Source organism: Peromyscus eremicus, chromosome 1, assembly GCF_949786415.1.
Source record: "Peromyscus eremicus chromosome 1, PerEre_H2_v1, whole genome shotgun sequence".
NCBI classification, from domain to species: domain Eukaryota; kingdom Metazoa; phylum Chordata; class Mammalia; order Rodentia; family Cricetidae; genus Peromyscus; species Peromyscus eremicus.
The window spans coordinates 75,820,549-75,843,410 of record NC_081416.1 but is presented as its reverse complement, the minus strand read 5'-3'; the positions used below and the strand labels follow the sequence as shown (position 1 = coordinate 75,843,410).

Genomic DNA, 22,862 nt, shown 5'->3' with positions numbered 1-22,862 from the left:
TGCTCCGCGCGCAGGGAGCGTCTGCCGCCGCCCGCCTCCAGGGGCAGACCTGAAAGGAACGCTGCTTCCAGCGGCTTCGCGGTCCGTTGAGGTCACAGAGGAGCCGGACGCTGAAGGGCGGGCGCAGTTACTGGTTCTAAACTTACTTGGAGTCTTAAAAGAACCAGAAATTCAGTGTTGGCGAGGATTCGCTTCCCCTTCTGCCTTTCGAAACAACGGAGCCCTAACTTGGTGATCCTGACTACAGAGCAGTGTGAGGAGTTGATTACGTTACACCCAGAGATTTCCAGGGCGAGTCGGCTTCTAATGAGACTTTTAATAAGTAGTTTTAAGAGAGAGCAGAAACCTCGAGACCCACCAGCTGCTTAGGGGAAGCAAGATCTGGCCAAGTTCGCTGTCCAGGGCTCCAAGTCGGTGGCCCAACGGCCCCGCCCCTCCCAAAGCCGCCTCACTGCGCGTGCGCACTGAAGGCGGCCCGGAAGAAAAAAAGGCGGGAGCCACCAATCCCCGGCGGCGCAAAATGGCGCCGGGAGGTGAGATGCCTGAGTTCGGGCGCAGCTTCTTCCGAGGTTGCCCTGGCCTCAGGTGCATCGGGTGTTAGAGTCTGGGTTGGAAAGGGCAGGGGTTGGGCTGGGACTCTTGTCTTGGCACGTGTCTTTGTAGCACGGTTACGCACTCCATTGTGCGACTTAAATTTTTGAACCACGTGGGCCGGGATCACCCTGAACCTGAGGAGAAGCAGGCGTCGAAGCGGCTGGTAGAGGAAGAGCTGCTGAAGATGCAGGTGTGGGCGTGTGCCTGGGCCAGGCGAGACAGGGTTTGTTGCTGAGGGGTTGGGACAGGTCCCAACCTTGGTTCGGTTTGCCCTCATGCTGCACCCACAGGCGGATGCTGGCACCAGGGAAGGAAAGCTAGACTTTATCAAAGTGAAGAGGTCCCCTGCTCCCTGCAGTGACCCAGAGAGAAAAAGGTTCCGCTTCAATTCAGAGTCAGGTCAGTGCCTCCTCCCCTTCTCTGTGTGGTTGGTTTATTCAAAAGGCAGTGCGCATGTATTGCATTGCCAGGCAGTCGATGGGCCGGCACCGAGTCAGGAACCAGGTGGAGCCACAGCTCTGGGGCTTCCTGCTTTCCTTCACTCTTAGCTAGAGCAGAGCTAGCAGTACCCTATCCCCAATGTCAGGAACAGGAGCACCTAGCCCAGCCCCGTCCCCATGTTCCAGACTCCAGCTCTACACCACCCAGTCCAGACTGCTCAGGACCCCCAACGAAGAACAGCACAACCAAGAAGTCATGTTCCAGGAGAGCCCTAAAGAAAGCCGCTGAGAGCACAGATGAAGAGCGGCAGACAGACCGGGTTGCCAAGATGGGATTAGAGGGGAGCAGTGAGGAGGAAGGGGAGGGTCCTGTCAGAACAAGTAAGGTCCGGAAGGGAGAGAACACTGAGGAAGAGGATGCTGTGAAGAAAGCACAGAAGGGCAGGGCTAAAAAGCAAGCCGGGGCCAAGAACAAGCAAGCCCCTGGCAGAGTGGCAGCCAGGAAGCTGCAGGTCAGGGAAGAAAGTGAAAGCAGTGAGGAAGAGGCTGTGCAGGGGAGAGCCACGGCGGGGGGAGGCCCGGGTGCCGAACGCCACAGCGAAAGTGAAGACAGCGACGAGGAGCCCCTAGCCAAGAAGAGGGGGCCCCGGGAACCCAGACCGAGGGGCAGCCACGGGCAGAGGGTGAGCTACAAGCAGAAAACGGGAGGCTCGGGAGACAGTGAGGATGAGAAGCAGCGGGGGGCGGAAAGTAATGGGGACAGCAGTGGGGAGGAAGAAGGGAGCTCCCCCAGGAAAAGGAGCCAGGACAGGCCCCAGACTGCCAGCGGGAGAAGGCAGAGTGCGAGCAGTGAGGATGGGGGAAGCAGCCCACGGGAGCTAGCGGCTGCTCAAGGAACTACTAAGACAGGCACAGCAGACAGCGTTAACGGCGAGAGTGACGGCCAGGCAGGAGAGAGCACCAAAGAGAGGAAGAACCGCTCTTCCAAGAAGAGCTCCAAGAAAGGCAAGGCACGGAGTTCCTCTTCCTCATCAGATTCCAGTCCAGAGCCCACCAGCCAGAAGGTGAGAGGGCACGCCAGGTGGGTGGCCTCCTGGTGAAGAGGCTGGACCTTGAGCCGCACGTTCCTTCTTAGGCTGGGTCTCGTCGTGCAGAAGACCATCCAGCTGTGCTGAGACTAAAGCGTTATATTCGGGCTTGTGGTGCCCATCGAAACTACAAGAAGCTGCTGGGCTCCTGTCGCTCCCACAAGGAGCGCCTGAGTGTCCTCAGGGCTGAGCTGGAAGCGCTGGGCATGAGGGGTGAGACTGGTATGCCTGAGAGCTGCTGGAGGGCCTGGGCACTGGGGAAGAGAAGCTCACCAGCCACTTCTCTCCAGGCAGTCCTTCCCTGGAGAAGTGTCGGGCCCTGAAGGAGCAGCGAGAAGAGGCAGCTGAGGTGGCTTCCTTGGATGTTGCCAATATTATCAGCAGTTCAGGTAAGGAATTTCCTCTTCAGGAAAGGAAGAGGCCGGGGTCAGATAACTAATTTTCTTTCCCCACCTCCCAGGCCGATCACGAAGAAGTAATGCCTGGAACCCTTCAGGGGAAGGAATCCCTCCAGGGGAGCTTTATCGCCGAACCCTGGACTCAGAAGAGGAGCGACCACGCCAAGCACCTCCAGACTGGTCCCATATGCGGGGCATCATCAGCAGTGATGGTGAGAGCAGCTGAACTCCATGCCCCAAGGTGGACCTTGCCCTGTTATACAGAGAGCCTGTGGCCCTGAAGCAGCTTTTGAAGAGAGCTAAGTTGTTGGCACAGTACTCAATTTCTTGTTCTCTAAGGTTGCTTTGGGGGTTGGTTTTTTGTTTTGTTTAAGAGTTAATAAAGTAATGTTTGTAATTACTTCATCGCACCTGGTCCTCAACTCTCATGCCCTGTCCTTTGGGGCCAAGAAATCAGGAAGTTGCTCTTGCTACCAGCTGGTAGTCTAACTCTTTCTTATAGAGTCCCAGTAGCCCCAGTCCCTGGCCCGCCATCCAGTCCTCACCAGGCTGTGTCAGAGGACATGACTGTTCCTTCCAGTGTGACCAGGTGGTTTCTCTATCTAGTCAAACTGGCCTGAACAACGTGAAGCTTGAGACGGCTCCCCACCCCCCACCCCCATGCCCAGCTCAGCTCATCTTCCTAACCCACAGCCTCCAAAAGGTAGGTATAGTAGACCTGACTGACCAATCCGGGCATGGCGACTCTGCAGAATTCAGTGTCCAGGCAGGCGTCCAGTAAGATAAGACACGGGCTGCTGGGGAGTTTGCACCAAGGCTTTCTGAGAAGCTTCAAACCCAAAGCAAAGCAGAATTTGAGGGATCAACAAGCTGGTGACCTCCCAGTCATACATGCAGTAACTAAAATTACTAGGATTTTTCATCACATGACCCAGTGATCTACAAGGAACACTATGGCTTGCTCCTCGTCAATCCTTCACACACACCTTACACAGAAAGGGAGAAGTCCCGGGGTCTGTTAGAATAACCAACAGTTTATTCAAAGCTTGCCCTAGGGCTCTGTGCCAGCCCCGTAGCTGACAGGGGCTCCCACGGCTGCTCCCAGGCTTGGCAGCAACCCTTTCCAAGGTCCTTCCCTTGTCCCCCGCCCCAGCCCTGACCCCAATTTAAAAAAAAAAAAAAAAAAAAAAATGACAAGACGGCACAGGACGTCAGACAGAACAGGAGATTGGTGAAACCCAGGCGTCCTGACTTCAAGAGCCCCAGTCCTTCTGGAGGAAGGCCTCCTCCCATTCTTCTTGCCTTGGGCACCAGACCTGCTCTGCCATATCCAGATCTGGGGACCCTGTTGTCCCCAGATCACGGCCCCATCACAAGGGTTGTATAGTTCTCTGAATATAATATATCTAGACCCACCCTTCCCCTCCCCCAGGGGACCAGATGAATATTTGACACTCACAGTTCCCACCTTTTGTAGGTGGTGATGGAGAGAGACCCTGGCACCATGGTGGGGAGGCAGGGCTCCTGGTCAGCCTTGGGGCACCAATGCCCAAGCTGGCCTGGGCTCACTGGCCAGCCCCAAGAAGCTCATGAGATGTGGAGGTCTGATGGGGGAGCTGGAGACAACATCCTGTCCCGCCACCACTGGGTAGGCTTCAGCACACTGCCTGTAGGCTCCGGCACCACCCACTCCCACCTTGCCCTATTCCTCTGCTCACCACCCTACACTTCAGGAATAGAAGTGGGAGGAGCCGTTGAGGATGTGGGACGCAACACTGGTGCTTCGGCTCAGCGGCCCTGCTACTGCAGCAGGTGGGCCCACGTTCTCACTGCTGCTGCCCCCGGATGCCGCCCGCCTCAGGGGTTGAGGGCTGTTTCTTAGCAACAGCAGAGCCCCTCCACGGGGTGTTCCACTTTGTGTTGGGGGCCCTAGCCAATTTGGAGGCCCCGGGGGAGCCAACAGAGCTGGCTGACGCCAAGCTGGTGGGGGCATGCCTGGTGGAGGAGGGCCATGGCTCCAGTGGGCCCCTGAACGGGGAACTGGACGGGAGGGCCAGGCAGGGGCTGGGGGTGGAGCTGGATAGCCCTGGGCAGCAGCTTCGGCTGGAATGCCCCCTAGAGCCATGCTGGAGAAGCCCAGCCTCATGCTCTCAGCATCAAAGGCCTCAATCTCACGGGCCTGCCGCTCAAGCAAACTCCGGATTCGCTCAGAACGCCCCGTCTGCAGGGCCAGCAGCTCTTCTTCCACCTGGGACACCCAAAGCAGGGGTGAGAGTCCTGGAATGGAGACCCCTCTTTCCCTTTCCCATCTTGGGGGGCAAGCCCCTTACCCGTTGTTCTAGCAGTGCCCGCCTCAGTGCTACTCTCTGTTCCAGCTCCCTCAGCTCCCGTTCGTGCTGACTTTCCGTGCGGATCTTGATCTTGCTCTGGTAAGCATTGAGGAGCTCCAGCTCCTGCTGGAGCTGCTGCCGTAGGGCCTGAAACTCTGCCTCTTGGGTCTCATCAAGCCGGAGCTGGAGGACAGGGAGGAGAGGGTTTAGGGACCTCCTCCTCTATCCCCACCATCCTCCCCTGCCCCAGTAGGCCTGGGCCCTAAGGTGGCAAGGAGCGGCAGTCTCAACCTCTACCAGAATGGAAGATGGTCATACCCTGTGGTACAGCAATTACACTTGCAGGAATCTATCCCCCAGGTATACTTGCACATGTGCGCGAAGTGTTCACGGAAGCGTTGTGATAGCAAAATGCTGGAAACAACCTAAATGTCCACCAATAAGGGATGGGTTAAATAAATCACGGTACAGCCATTCCATGGAAAATTCTATACTGTATAAAAATGAGATGTGATATGTATACTGACATGGAATGATGTCCAAGAAATAACTGGGTGGAAAAGGAATGTCAGAAAACTATGTCAAGTCTGATTCTTTTGTGTTTAAAATGTTTACGTAATTTTCCAGATACTACAAAAGTTCATCACTACAAAATTACCTCTGAGAGGTGGCACTGAGTGGGAATGGGGCCCTCTAGCTCTGTGGACTCAATGTGCATTTGAAGCGGCCCACTCCAGTGCTGTGTACAGTTTCCCTAAGAGCAACCTTCCAGATTCCTGAAGTCTGAGTAAAAGGCCTGAGAGCCACTCACTGTAATCTGCTCCCCTGCTCCCTGTTCACACAAAGTAAACTCAGGTCCAGAAAAAAATGTTACAGCCATTATTTTCCTTGGTGTTTCTTGGCAGAGCAGGCAGGATGACTTTGTTAAGACATTAGGAAAATAGTAAGAGAAATAAGAAGACCACTGAGAAGAATATGAAATAAAACCACTAGGAAGTAAAAGAACACCCGAGTGTCCTAAGTCCAAAAGTTCTGTTCACACCTCCCACCTTCCTTTGCCACGACAAAGTTTAAAGCAAAGACCAGCCTCCATAGTCTCCCTCCCAGACCCCAGGCCTCACCGCCTGTGAGCTGAGCATCTCTGAAATGGACTGGTCGTACTGCTCGGCCAGGATCGCCAGCTTGCGCGTCTGTTCCTCCTTGAGCCGCTTAAGGAGGCTCTTGTGCTGAGCTTTGGGCGTGGTCTCCAGCAAGTGTGCTCGAAGAGCCTTGTATTGCCGCGTCTGGATCTTACACGTTTCCTGGAACTGCTTCTTGATCTGCAGCTCCTTTGACTGTGCAGTGAACGGATCGAGGGGAAATGGGGCAGGGGAGGAGGAGGAGGAGGAAGAGGAACAACGAGGGGAAGGAAGAAAAGGAGGAAGGAGACAGAAGCAGAGACAGGGAGAGGGAGAGAAACAGAAAACATGTTAGACAGAGGGGGCGGGGGGAGCTGTACACAGACAGACACGGAGAGATGGAGCTGTTGAGAGATCAAGAACATCTCCAGGGGCAAGGGAGGCGGAGAAACAAGAGGTTCTGAGAGTACGTCAGAGTTGCATGGATGTCACAGACAGGGAGCTGAGAATCTTCACAGAGGACTGCGTACACAAAAGCTCTGATCATGCAGAGGGAGGGAGAGAATAACACCCTGGGATAGAAGCATGTGATCAAATGTTTAGGAATGTCAAGACTGAGTGAGAGACCGAGGAACACACAACATTGACGAAAGGGCAATACAACTAAGGGCAGGCAGAGGAAGGCCTAGGTCCAGCACCTCAGGAAGGCAGGAAGAAGCACTGTGCTGAGGGATGGGTAAGAGGTCACCTCAATTAGGTCACAGAAGGGGAAGGGCAGCAGGGGTTGGCCAGAAAAGGTCTGAGAAGTTCCACTGGGAGCAGCTGCCACCCTGACAAGATCCACATATTAGCCCAGCCCAACATACTTCGTCCCCACTCCAAGTCCACAGCAATCCCAGGCCTCTAGTCTGCACATTCTACCTGGTCCCAACTCACCACCCTTGACTGTAGAGGGTCTGCTGTCCCAGCCCCCGACCCTGTAGACTAATGCCTGCCCCAGGTGACAGACGCAGCTCCAAATCATGTCGGCAATGGATTCACAGTAAAGGAAGGGCAAAGAAACCAACAGACTTTACCCTACGTATTGTCTGCACGGGTCTCACAATCGAGAACTGTGAGATCAGGAAGTTCTGTGGACGCTCACGGGCTCACAGCCCAGAGCTGGCTGTGGTCATGGTGCAATGACACTATGAAGGCAGAGGATGAGGCTGAGGAGTGAAAGGTGTGAAGACAACGGAGATGGGGTGAAGAGGTCATGGAGCTGAGGGCCAAGGGTCCAGATTCGGGGCAAACCAGGAGGCTAGGCGGCAGACAAAGCAGACAGAGGCAGCCTGGGCCAAAAGTATAGTTCCGCTCAGATATTTTATTTGTGTTTTTCTTTTCTTTTTTCTTTTTTTTCTTTTGGTGGAAGGGGAAGGGGACAGGTTGGAAGGGAGACAGAAAAACAAAATCAAAGAGGGGAAAAAAACCCATGACTTCCCTCCCTGCCACCCCTGGCCCCAGGCCTGAGCCAATGAGGGTGAGGATGAGCACACACACAGCGGGGAACAGCAATAACTTAGGGGACTGGGGGAACACAGAGTGTCATTTCTGGACTCCACAGTAGAGGAGGCTGCCTGTCTCGAGATCTCTGGGGCTGGGACTGGACCTGGGGAAACATACTGAGGAAGAAAGGTCAGGGGAGGAGAGACTGGGGGACTGGAGAAGCTTCACTGAGTCGTGGGAGATAAAGTGCTCAATGCCCTATATTTGGGTGGAGGGTGGAACTGGTTACCTCCAGGGAGGCAGGGCCCTGCGGGTCTGAGCTCTCCGCCCAGCCACAGTCCCTGGTGGTAGCTGTCGGGAAGCAGAGAGCCCAAGACGGCGCTGGCTGCGTGGTAGCAGCCGAGGGATACGACTGGGCCGTTCGCCTTTAAGCAGGCCCCAGCTGGCTAGTGTGTGAATAGCCCAGGGGGGTAAGCAAGAGGCTAATCTGTGGCTAGCCCGTGCTAGGCGCCAGTTCCAGCCCTTGCACAGAGCCCAAACTCTTGCCAACAGAGCTAGTGGGTGTTGAGTAGTGCGAGGATTTCCCTGACGGGGCCAAGGGACAGGTAGTCGGCTTTTAAAACCGTTCTTGTTGGTCTTAGGATACAGCGCAAACAACCCCCGGTCTCCCACGGCCCCACAGCCCTGTAGGGCCCGAAAGGCCATGGGTGACAGGCGTAGCAGAACCCGCAACCAAAGTCGAGAGATGCCTCGACGCATCTGGGGGCCTTGCTGCCGCACCCATTTGCCCCCAGCTGCCATAGCTGCCAGAGGTAGAGCCAGGCTGGGCCAAGCTAGGAGCCAGGCAGCCCCCAGGCCCAGAGGCACACCCAGAAGGCCTCGGCGCCAGCTCAGGCTAAGGACAGCTCCTAGTGCAGTGCCCTGAGCCAGGAGAAGGAAGAGGCTGGGGGGCAGGTGGAGGGCTGTACAAAGGAACAGGTAGGAGGCCCCCAGGCCCACTAGTCCTACCTCAAGGGCCAGCAGCGCTGCCTGCAGGCCGCCCCCACCCTGGGCTGCCAGCAGTGGGAGGAGCAGCAGCAGCAGGAGGGGCAGAAGGCCAGAGGAAGACCCCACTGCAAAGGAGAGGCCAGCCAGGAGGCCATGAGAAAGGAGTCCAGGGAGTTGGCTAGCAGGGCACTGTCTCAGATGTGATGGAGGTGGCTCTGGGGGGATATCTGGGGAAGGACAGCCATCTCCAGGGTCCCTGGGGGTTCCAATTGGAGCCCCTCCCTCCTCCTCCTCCTCCTCCTCCTCCTCCTCCTCCTCCTCCTCCTCAGGGACCGGAGTCAGAACAGGACCCTGGACCCAGTCAAGCTTGAACTCCACATCCACAAGGTTCCTACCCTCTTTCTTCCACAAACTCCATGCCCCAGCCTCTTCCTGGCCAATAATACTTCTCTCCTGGGATGCCGGTGATGGGACTCTAATCTCCTTCATCTCCTCAGATATATCCCAATCTTCCTCATTAACCAGACTCCTATGTTTTTGTGGGCTGGAACTAAAGGTTCCCATTTCTTCCCCCAGAATCCTCTGCTCCTCTGGCTCCAAGATGGTCCCTTCCTCTCCCAAAATCCTTCTCTCTGGCACTGCTTCCTCCTCCTCTCCCAGCATCCTTTGGTCCAGGACTGCCTCCTGGCCAGATGAGCAGGGCTGCTCTTCACTAGGGGTGCCTGTGCTGAGTGGTCCCAGAGCCCCAGTAGCAGGGAGGCCCATGGGTAGCTGGCCTGCACGTACTTTGAGGCTCTTGGGCTGCTGGCGAACCTGGGCCGCATGCTTCTGCCGCAGCTCCTGCTCCCGCCGCTTGTTGTACTCCAGCTGGTTGCCTAGCTCTGTCTGGTGCTGGAGGCGGGTGAGCTCAGCACGTGTGCGCTGGACAGCTTGCAGCTGCCGTAGCTCCAACTCTCGGGTGGCCTCATGTTGCCGCAACAGCAGAGCACACTCCAAGTCCTTCTGTGTCTGTTTCTTGTTCAAGTCCTGAGTCAGAAAAGAGGTGGGACCCACGGCCCAGTCAGGGAGCCTTCTTGGTATTGAAGAATTAAGAGTACAAGATTCCTCAGCCAAGAGTAGGGGAGGTGAGGAGTGTAAGCTCTTGGTTGGCCTAGGGAAGGGACACCTAAGGATATCCTAGCAGGGTCCAGTAGGGAGGAGAGCAGGGAGAATGCTGAAAAGAAGCCAAACCAAAACACTACAAGAGCAGAGGAGGAAGGGGACATTAGGGAGGTAAACGAGAGAAGGGAGGTGCTAGATCCCGGGCGGGGAGGAGGGCGGGCGGGGGGCGGGGAGGAGGGCGGGGGGGGGGGGGGGGGGGGCGGGGGCCAGCCCACCTCTCGAAGCAGGTCCTGGTCCAGGCTGTGTCGGGCCAGCAGCATCTTGCGCTTGTACTGGCGACACTGCAGTTCAAAGTACTGTCTCTGCCTCCGCAGCAGCCCGGCCTCCTCTTCCGCCTGGCACTGCTGCAGCTGCTCCTTCTGCCTCAGCAACCACTCGGCCTTCTCTCGTTTCGGTGTGCTAGGGTTCTCCTGGAGCTCCTGGCAGGGCAGTGGGGGAACGGGTCAGGGTCTGCCACTCTCTTGCCTACCTGATGGCCCTTGGCTCACCCAGGGAAGATGTGGCCAAACCTCCTTCAACTGCTCCTTCCGAAGCTTATAGGTTCGCTTCTGCGCCTCCAGCAGGGCAGCCAGCTCCTTCTTCTGCTGCCCCAGGATGTGCTGCTGGAACTTGCGCTCCTCGGCCTGAGCAGCCCGGGCCTCCTTTTCACCAATGGCCTGGTGCCTCCGGGCCAGCTTCTCAGCCTCAGTCCCAAAGCCAGCCCGTTGTGCCTCAAGTTCCCGCTGCAGCCGTCCACTGTGCTCCTCACGTTCACCCCTCAGACGGGACTCCAGGGCCAGCAGCTGCTTCTGGTGCTGACGCCGCATCCGCTTGTAGCCACTCAGTTGCTCCCGCAGAGCCGAGTCCTGCTCATGCTCCTGGATCTGACGGCTGACCTAGAGCAGCAGAAAGGATAAACAGTGGGACTCAGCCCTAGCCCCCATTTTACTTACACAGATATGGCGAAGAACGAGGTCCCCAGACTCGTGGTTTCATTGTTATTAGCTATCTTCCTTACACTTGAGCCCTCTGAATAATTATCTGCTTCGTGGGTCAGTTTAGTAGACTGAGATGGTAAACAGTGGTAAGTACAGGTTCAGGTACAAAAGTAGGTACAACTCAGATCAGTGCAAATCAGAAACACCTGGGCTCAGATCCCAGCTCTGCCCATTATTATTACTTAATCTCAGCCAGTTAACCCCTTAAACCACCACCTCTCATCTGTGACACAGGCCACCAACACCACTGCACAGACAAGTGTGATACACATAGAAAACAAGCCAGTGAGTGCTGGCTAGCACCCTCCCTTCAGCAAACACTGCTGAGGGTCTACCATGTTCCAGGAACTAAACTAGGGTCTGAGTCCTGATATGTTAGATCAAGATCTCTGGCTGCAACCTCTGGTCTCAACTGTTCTATCAGTGGCTCTTAGGCTCGTCCAGGTCGCCAAGGCCCAGAAAAATCAGCTCTCTCCACACAGTGTGACAAAGCAGCACCAGTAGCTTAAGAGTGCTCCTAGCAAACTCCAGAGCCACAGGCGAAAGCTTGAAAACACACCAGTGGCCTCTAGGGGAATTGTTGGTATGCAAATACAGCCCAAACTGGAATGTCACTTAAAGTTCTATCAAGAGCACGATCAGAAAGCTGTTTCATGAGAAGCCTGAACTTGCTGGGCATGGTAACACATGCCTATAAACCCCAGGACTTGGGAGTCTCATGCAGGAGGATCACAAGTTCAAGGCTGAGCTACTGCCAGAACCCATCTCAATAAGCAAACACACACTTTCCCCATGAATTGAGAAAAGTGAGATTGTAGAAGACTTAAGATCCTATTTACAGGAACAGAACCGCACCCAAAGGTGCCTGGGCAAGTATGTTGGGCAAACAGCCTCCCTAAGTCATAGGAGCCTCGATTTTTAAATGGGATCCAACGCTTTCCCTCCCAGGGAAAAGCAGGAAAGATTAGACCTAATCATGTGTGTGGGGGCCTGATAAGTCACTGACGTGAGGCAGATCCCTGAACCCCATCCCTGCCCTCGGAAGGAAGCACTAGATCCGGCAAACCTGCACATGTACCACAGCAGGGTAGACATGCCTGTCCAGACAGGTAAAGCACCTCAACAGTCAGAGGAGCCTGGGAAAGTCTCCACAAGCTGTTATTTCAACAAGGCCTTGAACACAGTTTGCTAGGCTGGGAATACCCAGATTAGGCAATGTGACTAAAACAGTCTGTTGAGAGAGGGGAGCAGGCAGAGACAGTAGTAAAGTGAGGGTAGAATCTTGACTTAAATCATGTGTCACAGGGAGAAAGTCATTTCTGGACTTCTGTCTGATGTATCCAGGTAACAGAGAAAAAAGACTATAAAAAGCTGAGTAACGATGGTCACACTTACCAGGGAGGCAGTACGGATGGTAGCAAAGTGGTCCCGGTTGCGGCAATAAGCCCGGCGGCGAGCAGAAGAGGTGGTGGAGGTAGGAGGGGCTGCAGGTGGTTGGAGTGGACCTGGGGTCATCTCTGGCTGGTAGGGATCATCATATAGGTTGTCTGAGCCCTAGAAAAAGGGAAGAAGGAAGGGATGCCCAAGGTTCAGGTGCCAGTGGACCCAAGGGAGTTACCTAAGGACTCGTCCAGGCTGAAATGAGGCGCAGTCACACCGGAGGAGAGCAGGGATCTAGGCAGTCCCTCGCAAATCAGCTCAGGCTTGGTCTCTTGTCTACTAAGCTGCTCAAGGAGCGTTGCATACCGGCAGTCTGTGGATGATGGAGCTGTGGGAAGTGACTGTATGCTCCCCCTCCTGCATCATGGCCATTTCTCGGGCTTCAGGGCCTTCTTCCTCCTCCTCTTCCTCCTCCTCTTCCTCTTCTTCCTCCTCCTCCTCATTGTCTGAGGCATCTGCTAGGCTGTTGACTGAGCTGCTTTGGCTGGAGGCGCTGATGGACATGCTGGGCACTGAGTGGCTACTCTCTAGACTGGTCAGTGTCCCTGCTCGGTGCATGTAGGGTTCTGCTTCCTGCGAACAGGGTGTGAGCTGTTGGGCAGGGAAAGGGAAGGACAAGGCTATAGAGCAGCACAAGGAAAGAAGTTGAAGACAGGTGGGGAAGAAGGGCCAAGCCCAGTATGGGGAGGTGTGAGGGAAAGCTAGGTTACCTCCTCCTCCTCTGGGGCCTCCGCACCAGGGCCATTGGGTGCTTCTTGGAACAGTATCTTCTTCATCTTCCGGTACTGCAGGTTATCCAGTTCCCGTACAGCATCCTTGGTCCTCTGGATTAGGTCCATGATGACTGTGGGTGGCCGCTCCCGGAGCACAAAGCGGTGCTAGGGAAGCACAACACCTGAGCTCTGCTGTCAGCTCTCCCCTATCCCCTCTAGACCCCATGCCTCTCAGTATCTCCTGGCCTGAGGCCCATGCCCACCACAGCTGGATGCTCACCTTTATCTTATCCCTGTTTCTCACAATAACTGTCTTTACTACCCAGACAGCCTCATTTCTTCAGGCATCGCTGATAGGTAAGGATTTCAGGAGATGCCAATCCAGCTTTGCTTAGCAAAGGCTAAGTGCTTTCGGATGTATCACTAGACCTTTTCAGGCCCTCAAAAGTTACCCTTTAAAAACCAGGAGGTCTGCCGGGCGGTGGTGGCGCACGCCTTTAATCCCAGCACTCGGGAGGCAGAGCCAGGCGGATCTCTGTGAGTTTGAGGCCAGCCTGGTCTCCAAAGTGAGTTCCAGGAAAGGCACAAAGCTACACAGAGAAACACTGTCTCGAAAAACCAAAAAAAAAAAAAAAAAAAAAAAAACCCAGGAGGTTGGCTGGGCGGCAGTGGCACACACCTTTAATCCCAGCACTTGGGGAGGCAGAGCCAGGCGGATCTCTGTGAGTTCGAGGCCAGCCTGGTCTATAAAGAAGATCCAGGATAGGCACCAAAACTACAAGGAGAAACCCTGTCTCAAAAAAAAAAAAAAAATCCAGGAGGTCAATCTAGCAGTCTGTTAGTCCCAACTAGGGCTTCTTAGAGTACATTTTGGGTCTGTGAAGGGAATGAGGTTCCCCAGTTTGGAAAACTTAAAAACATCTCAGGGAGATCATAGTTTATCCATGATCTTTGACTAAGAAAAATGTGAAAACAAATTACTACTTAAATTAAGATAGTATGGCAGATAAAATTTAGCAAAACACTGAGGCAGTGAGGCATCAGGGCCCAGGGCAAAATTCATAAAGGAAGCTTCCTGGATGAAGAATTGGAGATCACTGATCTGAATTTTCTGTGGCTCTACCAGCTACAGTTCTAGACCACTAGGCCAGAGAGTACTCACCTTCAGAAGAACCTCTGAGGTTGGTCTATCTTGAGGGATTTTCTGAAGACAGGAGTCAACAAAATTCCGGAAGTACTCAGACCTGACGTCCCAGGAAGTATGAGACAGAAGGAGAAGGCATGAGCCAGGCAGCTAGGCCCCATGACCTAACCCCTTGACCCAAGAAGCCCAGTCCTCACCAGTGTCCTGACTGGAGCGCAGGGGACTCATTCTGTGCAATGTGGTATAAGGCACTCATTGCATTCATGTTAAACAGTGGTGGCTTCCGCTCAGCTACAGAAAGGACAAAGAAAGAAGGTGAGAAGAGGTAGATGATCAGAAACTAGAAGGGAACTCAAAATAGCTTGAGTTCAAATCCCATATCCCTGGATTCCCGATCCTGCTGAGTCTTAATTTCCTCTCAGTAAAATGTAGTGCCCATTCTATTTGCTACACGTGGGCAGAGTAGGCATTAAAGAAAATGGCAAAAAGGCATAAGAAGCACTCTCAAGTCATCGGTTCAACTAGTACTCATGAGAGCCAAATGAGACCAAACCTGCCAGTGTGGGAAAGACAAAAACAGAAACAAAAAACAAGAAACATGTTCTGTGTTCAAGAAACTTCTTTCTGGTCTAAAATGAACTAAACTAAATAAGTAACATTAGACAGAGCTGGGGATGTGGCTTAGTGGTAGATACTTGCTTAGCATGTGCCGGACTTAGATTTGATCCCCAATACCATCAAAACAAAACCAGTGACACAAGTTCAAGTTGTTAATTGGGGTAAGAGGGGAACAGGTAAATGGCTAGGAAACTAAGGAGAGGTTGTTTCGAAAAGAGAACGCTGGCGGGAGCTCTAAGAGTGTTGAGCCAGAAACTCCTGGTGGCTCAGAGAAATGTTTTTTGAGACAGGGTTTCTCTGTGTAGCCCTGGCTATCCTAGAACTAGCTCTGTAGACCAGGCTGGCCTCAAAATCAGATATGGTAAAATGGAGTCTCTATTCCTATATAACAATGAGCGGGAACTATACAACAGTGGTCCCTACAGTAACGGTGGCCTCCAGCTCGCCCTGCCTTCCCCGAACACTGATCCCCTCACATGGAGTACTGGCTGCCATTTCTTTTCTTTCTTTTTTTTAATAATTTGTTTTTATTTTATGTGCATTGGTGTTTTGCCTGCATATATGTCTGTGTGAGGATGCCAGATCCTCTGGAGCAGGAGTTACAGGACAGTTGTGAGCTACCATGTGGTTGCTGGGAATTGAATCTGGGCCTCTGGAAGAGCAGCCAGTGCTCTTAACCAGTGAGCCATCCCTCCAGCCCCATTGTCTGCCAGTCTGATTGTCTAATCAGGCTTTCCCATAGTGGAGAACTACTGGAAACTTTGTCTGTGCATCCAGATCCCTACAAAATTTAGGAATACAATAGACAGCTCTTGTCTATGTCCTGCTCCATACATTTGACCACCTGTCTGGCCATGGCCTCAGATGGGAAATGCAGTACATATGGAGACAGAGGGCAAGAATACAACTAACTCTCTGATAGCAGGCACAGGCCCCTAACAGCTCCACATGGGCAGAGCCCATGACGGAAAGAGGAAGCAGAGGCTCGAGCCTGCTCTAAGACAGCTTTGGTTTAGAAGGCAACAGGAAGACCGCGATGGCTCTGAGCCGGTAGTAAAATGACTGCACCGAGCTTAGGCAGACCCCTCTGGCATGAGTACATCAGAGAGACCATAAAGAAGAGAATGGTTGCCAGTTGGTGGTGGCACACACCTCTGACCTCTGAGTGTGAGGTCAGCCTGGGGTGGGGTGGGGGTGGACGAATATTAGAGGAAAGGTCTCTGCAGGAAGCTGTCAGTAAGACCATTTACTCCATGCCTGGTGATGTGCTGGAGGTCTTACAAGCACTACCGCATTAGACAACTGCTTCAGTAGTACAGACTGGCAGAGAGAGCACCAACATGGCTCCCAGGCCTCAGGAACTCACTTGGGCCTGGCTTTTGGGACTTGTCAATTCACTCCTCTGCATCAAACATGTAGTTCCAAAAGCTAGTGTCAGGTCCTCAGGTCTGCTCTTAACCTCTAAACTCCTGCAGTGCTGCTTTCTGTCTGGAATGGTCTACCCCGCGTCTTTCTAGCAGCTCTTTGTCTTGCAGGTTTGTTTAAACATCTCCATTACACACAGGGCTTCCTTAGCCCCTAAACTAGGTCAAGTTCAGCTCTGCGCCACTCCCAGAGCCTCTCCACTCCTAGCCCATTGATGGAAAACATGCCTAACTCCCCCACTTAAATGCAGTTTTAATGAAGGCAGGAATTTTACCACTGTACCCCCAGAACCTAGCACACTGGGCACATAAAACAGATCTGAAACCCAGGTAACGGACAAGAAACAATAACTGCTATAAAATCTTTAGGTATAAGAATTGAGAAAAAAAAAGAAAAAAGAAAAAAGGGGTTGGGGATTTAGCTCAGGGGTAGAGGGCTTGCCTAGCAAGCACAAGGCCTTGGGTTCAGTGTGGTGGTGCACACACCAGGAGGCGGCAGAGGGAGGTGGATCTCTGAGTCTGAGACCAGTCTGATCGACAGGGCCAGTTCCAGAACAGCCAGGGTTACACAGAAAAACCTTTTCTCTAAAAACAACAGCAAAAAGGTAGGGTTTGACAATTGATTGTATAAAAAAAGCTCCGGGGTAGTCAAAATGGACAGGAACTCTGAGGCCTACAGTTCATGGGATGGGATGGGGAGAGGGACAGACACAGGGGAGAATAATCGGAGGAGGCAGAGGGGACATCTTACCCAACTCAATACAGGTTATCCCCAAGGACCAGACATCCACTTTGCCATCATACTGCCCCTCATCCATGGCTAAGATCACCTCTGGAGCCATCCTGGGAGGACAGTAGGAAAGAAATGCTAACCACTGAACCCAGGCCCACACTTCTTTCCAACATCTTGGGAATCTCTTCACCTACCACCTCTCCTCTCCTACTCACCAGTATGGAGTGCCCACAAAGGAGTTGGCAGGTGCCATGATAGATGCGGAGCCAAAGTCCCCCAATTTTACCAAGCCTGGTTCAGACAGCAAGATGTTTCCAGCCTTTACATCCCTGACAGGCAAAGGGGAAAGATAAAAAATACATCTCAGAAAAGATGTGTAGGGGCTTTAGCAAAACAAGGACTGGTATAAAATGCACCCCACTCTCAGCCACAGCTGGTACCATCATACCTATGGATCATGTTGTGTGAGTGTAGATATGCCAGGCCCTGAAGCGCCCCATGGGTCACAGCTGCAATCTCCACCTCCTGAAGGGGCTTCTTGTGCACTGCGGGGGGAGGCAAAGTAACAAACTGAGGCAGCCACAGGGGTGGAGTAAGTTACTTCCTCCTACAGCTTTCCTGCTTATCTTCCTCACCCCATTTTCTGATGTACTTACCTTCTAAAAGATCAGAAGCTGAGCCCAGGCAATACTCCATCACCAGCTAAGGAAGGGTCAAGTGTTAGAGATCAGCAGATTCTGGCCACCCCTGGCCCAGCTCCCTTGAGCAGAAACTCAAAACAGAACTTTCTTGTTTATCTTCCACTCAGGCAATGCCAAAAGGGTAATGACAGAGAGGAAGGACAGCTAGAGAAAACAAGAGGTGGTAGGAGAGTCTCTGGATTCAAGGCCTCCCTGAGAATGATTCCAAGCCGCCTACCATCGCCCCATCCAGATCCCTTTAAAGTCCCCTTCAATCATCTCCTCCTAAAGAACACAGGTCCCTGCAACTTGTTAATTGTCTAGGTCACTCTGGGTCAGCCTCTCCTGTACCTATACAAATGCTTATATTTTTGTTTGTTTTTCTTTTTGATACAGGATCTCACTGTGTAGCCCTAGCTGGCCCAGAACTCAGTATGTAGACCAGGCTGGCCTTAAATTCACAGAGCTCTACCTGTGCTTGTCTCCTCAGTGCTGGGATTAGAGGTGTGTGCCACCATGCCTGGCTCATGGGGTTTTCTGAGGACTAATGTGGTCAGGAGAGACTGCCCACTTAGGAGGCTGGACTAGGAAAAGATGGATCTGAGTAAAACTTGTGGCAGTTGTGGGACAACTCACCCAAGCTGTGTGCTCCCTCAGGTAACAGCCCCGGTACTGAATGGTATTGGGATGTCGTAGCTTCTGTAAGAACCGCACCTCCTTGATGATGTCCTGCCATTTCTAGGAGGTCAAGAGAAGAGGAATTACCCACCTCTGTTGAGACTAAGGCCCTCTGCCCTCCACAACCTCATCTTAAGGAACCTGACTCACCTCATTTGACTGCTTCCCACTGTAGGACATCTTCTTGATGGCCACCACTTCACTGCTTCGGACATCCCGGGCCTAGAGGGCCAGATCGGAAGGTGGGAAAGACTACTTTGGGCATGGGGTGGAGGAGGAGCCGCTGAGCCAGGAGGAGAAGGTGGGAAGGGCTACTGTGGCGGAGCGGTGCCAAAGGCCTGAATGGAGACCCACAGGTCTAAACAGACCCCACCCACCCTTGCTTGCTTTACCCTCTTTACGACCCAACTCACAAAGTACACAGCGCCAAAGCTGCCATGGCCAATTTCCCGGAGGTCAGAGAAAAGCTTCTCAGGGTCATCCTTGAAGAAGAGCTCAGCTACATCAGGGTCCTTCAGGCTCCCTGCCCGGCCCCCAGCTGGCATGATGGCCCCTGGGGGCCCTGAGATTGGGACCTTGCCTGGGAAAAGTAGATAGGACTATTAGAGCAAGGACAGTGTCCTGAGGGAGTTAAAGGGCCTCCCTCAAGTTTCTGCCGTCTCCTCCCCTCACATACTGATGAGAGGGAAGCACAGCTGAGGAAGGGCAGGGACTATTAGTTAACAACATCAAAGCTGTAAAAAAAAGTTACCCTGGGTGTGTGTGGGGTGTCCCTGAGTCCTTCAAATTGCCAGGAAGACAATCCTGGGAAGCTAAGCATCCTCAAGTCCCTCAGCCTTCAACAATTTCCCAGTTCCCTATACACAGCCATTCCCTTCCAGCAGAAGTTTCTGCCTCCCAGCCAGAGCTTCATATCCCACATGTCCTGTCCCACAAGTTCTCATAGTCCAGTGATTTCCAGGCACCTTCCTGTCCCCCTTGGTGTTGAGGCTACCTCCTCCTTCAAGCTCTCACACACTGGATGAGAACAGGAAACAGTGAGGCCGGATGTGGTGGAAATCCGGCCATTGTTACAAGTGGGTACTGGCCTAAAGGGACCAGGAGACTCATTTTCAAAAAACATAGGGACACTGTGGCAGGGAGGACATCTAGAATGGGAACAGCAGGGACTGGCACCTGACTCTGAGGACCTGTGTTCTGGGTTGTCTTACTTATTCAGTCAACTGCTAAGCAGCATACCTGAGCATGAAATGTTGTGGGTCACAAATAACATTCATTGAGCATGGACATTTGAGCATCTCACATGCGTCACCTCTCATTGGGCTCCTACAACCTTATGGATAAACAATATTGTCACCTTTATCCTTTATAGATAAGTAAACAGGCTCAGAAAGGTCAAATGATCTGCCCAAAGCTACTTTGACACCACTAGGCATCCAGAATCACCATTTTCCAGACAGAGTCACTGAGGCCGAGAGGAAAAAGGGCTTTCTTCCCAAGGTCACAGAACAGGACCTTTCCTGTCTGGTCAGGACAGCATTGTTAGGGGGGCAACTAAGCCTAGCCTCCCGTTAGAGAAAACCACTCAGGTCATTCTAGCCCCTAGGGGGTGGGGCACTCCAGGCCAAATTCAGAGAGAAAGTTGCCAAAAGGTACCGGAACCAGAACACACAGGGACTCTAAGATAGGCCTTTTTAAGGACTAGTGGGGGAATGTAGACACAAAGAGCCCTCAGCAGAGTTGGACTCCCAAGGCAGAGTTCTAGTTACTTAGAAGTACCTAACAATCTCAGCATATAATTATATTCTGTGGTGCATTGTTTCCTGTCCATGTTGTTAATTTTGTCTCCTCAGCTCCACTGGAAGCTGGAGGGCAGGGAGGGAGCCTGAGTCTTTGGTGGGCCCCCAGGGTGTGAAAGGCTCAGAATAGCTTGTGAGATTGATTGATTGATTGATTGATTGCCCTCAGCAACTCCAAGTCTGCTCACGGCAGGCTGATTCTCCTGGAGCAACAGTGGAACCCCCCTTCACCACATCCACATCCCACACAAGGGCAGGTGCTCACAACCTGCCAAGGGAACCGTCATGACTTCTGCACCGCTAACAAGCCCAAGATTGCCAACCTAGAACCTCAGGCCACATGAAAGAAGGCCAGCCATTAGAAAACATTATACAGGCCCCCTTCTTTACAATAACATTTGAGCAATTACCAAGGTCTGGGCTAAAGCATAATCACCTTCTAAAATCCATGTTTCAAAAGAGTCCCTAAATTATCTTACCAGTACATCCCATCTGCAACATATAGCAACAGAGCTTCAGGGAAGTTCCTGATACTTCTCTTTGGTTAAATGGATTACAGAATGAGACTCTGAGATCTCACACTCAGAACACTTTGTAGACACTAAACAAACGGCTTTTCCTCTCCGGTTCTAGGGTTGCCACAAGGCTTAATCCTGGGGGTTGGAGTAGCGAGGGGCTCATTCTAACTCAACAGCTAAGAGAAGCCACTACAGCCATCATGTGTCAGAAGAGAGAGCTCTGTCTGGAACCCAGGCCAAAATCTGGGATCAGGGTAAAAATGAAGGTCACATTAGAAAGACCCATGAAGCAGAAACACAAGCAGAGCTTCCTCTCAGGAAAAGCTCAAGTATAACCTTTCTTGAAAGGAAGATCATTACACCCTAATTTTTACATCTCATCCTGATAGTCTCCTGTCGATCCCTGATCAAACCCAGGCTCAGAAGAAATGGATGGCAAGAAAAAGGTACAAGTCAGGGACAAGACTTGGGTTAAAATCCTGATTCTGCCACTTGGTGACCTTGAACAACCTCTCTGGGCATCAATGTTCTCAACTGTAAAATGGGAAGACAATAATAAAAGAATTCCCATGGGTTGAGCAGGTCTGAGTGTGGCATGAGAAAAATGTATGCTAAAGTACTTTGTAAAGGGTAGGTCACTTGGCAAATGTATGAGATTATTTACACCGTCACAGCAAGAGACAGGTGGGTAAATGCAGCTGGAGGAAAATATTACCAAGTGTATACACACACACACACACACAGAGCTTTGAAAGGACAAAAATTCCAACTAGACCAAGCCAGAAAAGAATATAAAGCAGCCAGTGTGGTGCCTTGCACCTCTAGCCAAAGCAGTGGAGAGGTTAAGGCAGGGCTGCCTCCAGTTTAAGAACTGATCGACCAGCCAGGGCTACAGAAAGGCTGTCTCAACCAAAATAAATAAATTAATAAAAAGATAAGCCCATGTACATGGGAATCAACACCCTAGAGCAGTCCAGAAAGAAAAGAGTATAATAAAATCATGTAGAAGAGGTGGTTATGAGGGCAAACATAATAAGGCAGAAGACTAGAGGTGGAAACCCTTTTGATTAGCTAAGCATCCTAGGGCGTGACCCTTAGTGACATGACAGGCCCTGTCACCTGAGGTCCCCCTTCAACCAGACACAATGAAGGGAAGAGGAAGGGAGAAAGAAGTGGCAACAGAAGGCAAGGCTGGCCAGAAACTGACCATGGGCCCAGCAGGGCTTCCCCATCCTGAGGAGAGGGCTTGTCCAGCCCCAGCTTCTCAGAAAGGAACTGGCCACAGGGACTCATGCCATGCACCCGTGTCTCACCTGGTAGGGGTCACTATGGTGCCCCAGCGCCTCCGCTTCCGCCTGGGGTACTCCAGTTGCTCTGACAAGCAGGGAGAGGGGCAAGGAGATCTTCCCCCTTGCCACCTCTTCCTCAGCTTTCGCCCTTTCTGAGGGGCGGGCCCGGGAAGCCTCCCCTGGAGGGGAGGGGGTGACAACCTGATCTGACCTCGCGGTCCAGTCCTCCCCCAACTCGAGGGCGACAGTTGCTGAATCCCGGATTTCCGATTGTGGGGTCTGAGCCCCGTATATTTGCAAGGACCAAAAATGAATCCGATATTTGGACGCCTGGAGAATGAACCCCGGATACTGGTGCACGAAAGAGACGGAATCCCAGGTATTTTAAATTGTATAAAACAGAGACCCAGGTTGGTAAAGGTTGGGACTCGAGTCCCAGATATCTGATATATGAGGGCTCGATACCAGGGTATTTAAGAAACGAGGGACCAAGCCCCAAAATTTGGGACCCAGGGGCCTGAGCCCCAGGTCTTCGGCCACCGACACGGGGCCCACCCCGAGGACGCCCGGCTGCACGGCCCCTCTCAGGCTGGGGTCCGAGAGTTGACAGCCCCCACTCCAGCCCTGGCCTCCTCCCTTTCCCGTCCTCTCTCTCCGGAACAGCTGAAAGACTGTAGCTGAGGCGCTGCTGATCGTCCCTGCGCCCTCACTCCCTTTCCTCTTCGTCTCAGCTGCTCACCGCACCACAGCCCTGCTCTCGTCCCGGCCTCCCTCTCCCTCTTCCTCCCAATTCCAAGATGGAGACCGGGCGGGAGCGCGCAGGCGCCGTAGGGACGCCAGGCCAAAGGGGGTGGGGCCCCAAAGGAAATAGCCCCGCCCCTCGCCTCTAGCTGCCGCGGCCGAGAAGAGACGCTGCCCTCGAGCCCCAGTGCGCGCGCGCCCCGCCACGCGGATCCTGGGTGGGAAGAGGAGAGGAGAAAGGCTGGGCTTGCTTGGGGAGGAGCCCAAGCGCGCTGTCCGAGGACTGCCGGTGGAGAGAGCTGTGGCGCATGCGCCCGCCCAGCTTTCGCGCTGCGACTGAGCTTGTTGCTAGGGGAAGCTCTGAGGGGGCGCGCAAGGAAGGAAAGCTGTGGTCTGCGCCTGCGTGCAGGATAAAGGCTGAGCAGAGTAAAGCAAGGGTGCTAGCAGCTGCGCGGAAAAGGCGGGAAAACGGGCCATTAAGATGTTCCTAAGTCTCTAAACTAGACC

At 53.1% G+C, this 22,862-nt stretch overlaps 2 protein-coding genes across 8 annotated transcripts; one reads left to right on the top strand and one right to left on the bottom strand.

Annotated features, from left to right (window-relative positions):
* The first annotated feature begins 11 nt into the window (after positions 1-11).
* Positions 12-2,920, top strand: Hirip3 (HIRA interacting protein 3). 2 transcript variants are annotated; one of them, XM_059266655.1, is made up of 6 exons: positions 12-784; positions 885-993; positions 1,221-2,098; positions 2,170-2,335; positions 2,413-2,511; positions 2,583-2,920. In XM_059266655.1, exons 1-6 carry the CDS (start codon positions 779-781, stop codon positions 2,744-2,746), a joined length of 1,422 nt encoding a protein of 473 aa, XP_059122638.1. In that variant the 5' UTR covers positions 12-778; the 3' UTR covers positions 2,747-2,920. The 2 variants fall into 2 exon arrangements, with proteins under 2 accessions (XP_059122638.1, XP_059122646.1); XM_059266663.1 differs by having other exon boundaries at positions 341-533.
* Positions 2,921-3,698: 778 nt separating this feature from the next.
* On the bottom strand, positions 3,699-22,648 carry Taok2 (TAO kinase 2). Of its 6 annotated transcripts, XR_009380062.1 has the most exons (20): positions 21,639-22,645; positions 18,422-18,588; positions 18,159-18,230; positions 17,967-18,068; positions 17,307-17,352; positions 17,099-17,195; positions 16,866-16,979; positions 16,669-16,760; positions 14,073-14,166; positions 13,894-13,975; positions 12,729-12,896; positions 12,325-12,609; positions 11,974-12,132; positions 10,111-10,476; positions 9,817-10,020; positions 9,227-9,466; positions 5,972-6,184; positions 5,169-5,275; positions 4,851-5,033; positions 4,655-4,768 (listed from the first exon to the last, which is right to left on the bottom strand). XR_009380062.1 is itself a non-coding variant. In XM_059266642.1 (19 exons), exons 2-19 carry the CDS (start codon positions 18,551-18,553, stop codon positions 4,250-4,252), a joined length of 3,150 nt encoding a protein of 1,049 aa, XP_059122625.1. In that variant the 5' UTR covers positions 18,554-18,588; positions 21,639-22,648; the 3' UTR covers positions 3,699-4,249. The 6 variants fall into 6 exon arrangements, 5 of the variants coding, with proteins under 5 accessions (XP_059122625.1, XP_059122623.1, XP_059122634.1 ...); XM_059266642.1 differs by lacking the exon at positions 5,169-5,275 and having other exon boundaries at positions 3,699-4,768; positions 12,325-12,591; positions 21,639-22,648; XM_059266640.1 differs by lacking the exon at positions 5,169-5,275 and having other exon boundaries at positions 3,699-4,768; positions 21,639-22,647.
* Between the last annotated feature and the right edge of the window lie 214 nt (positions 22,649-22,862).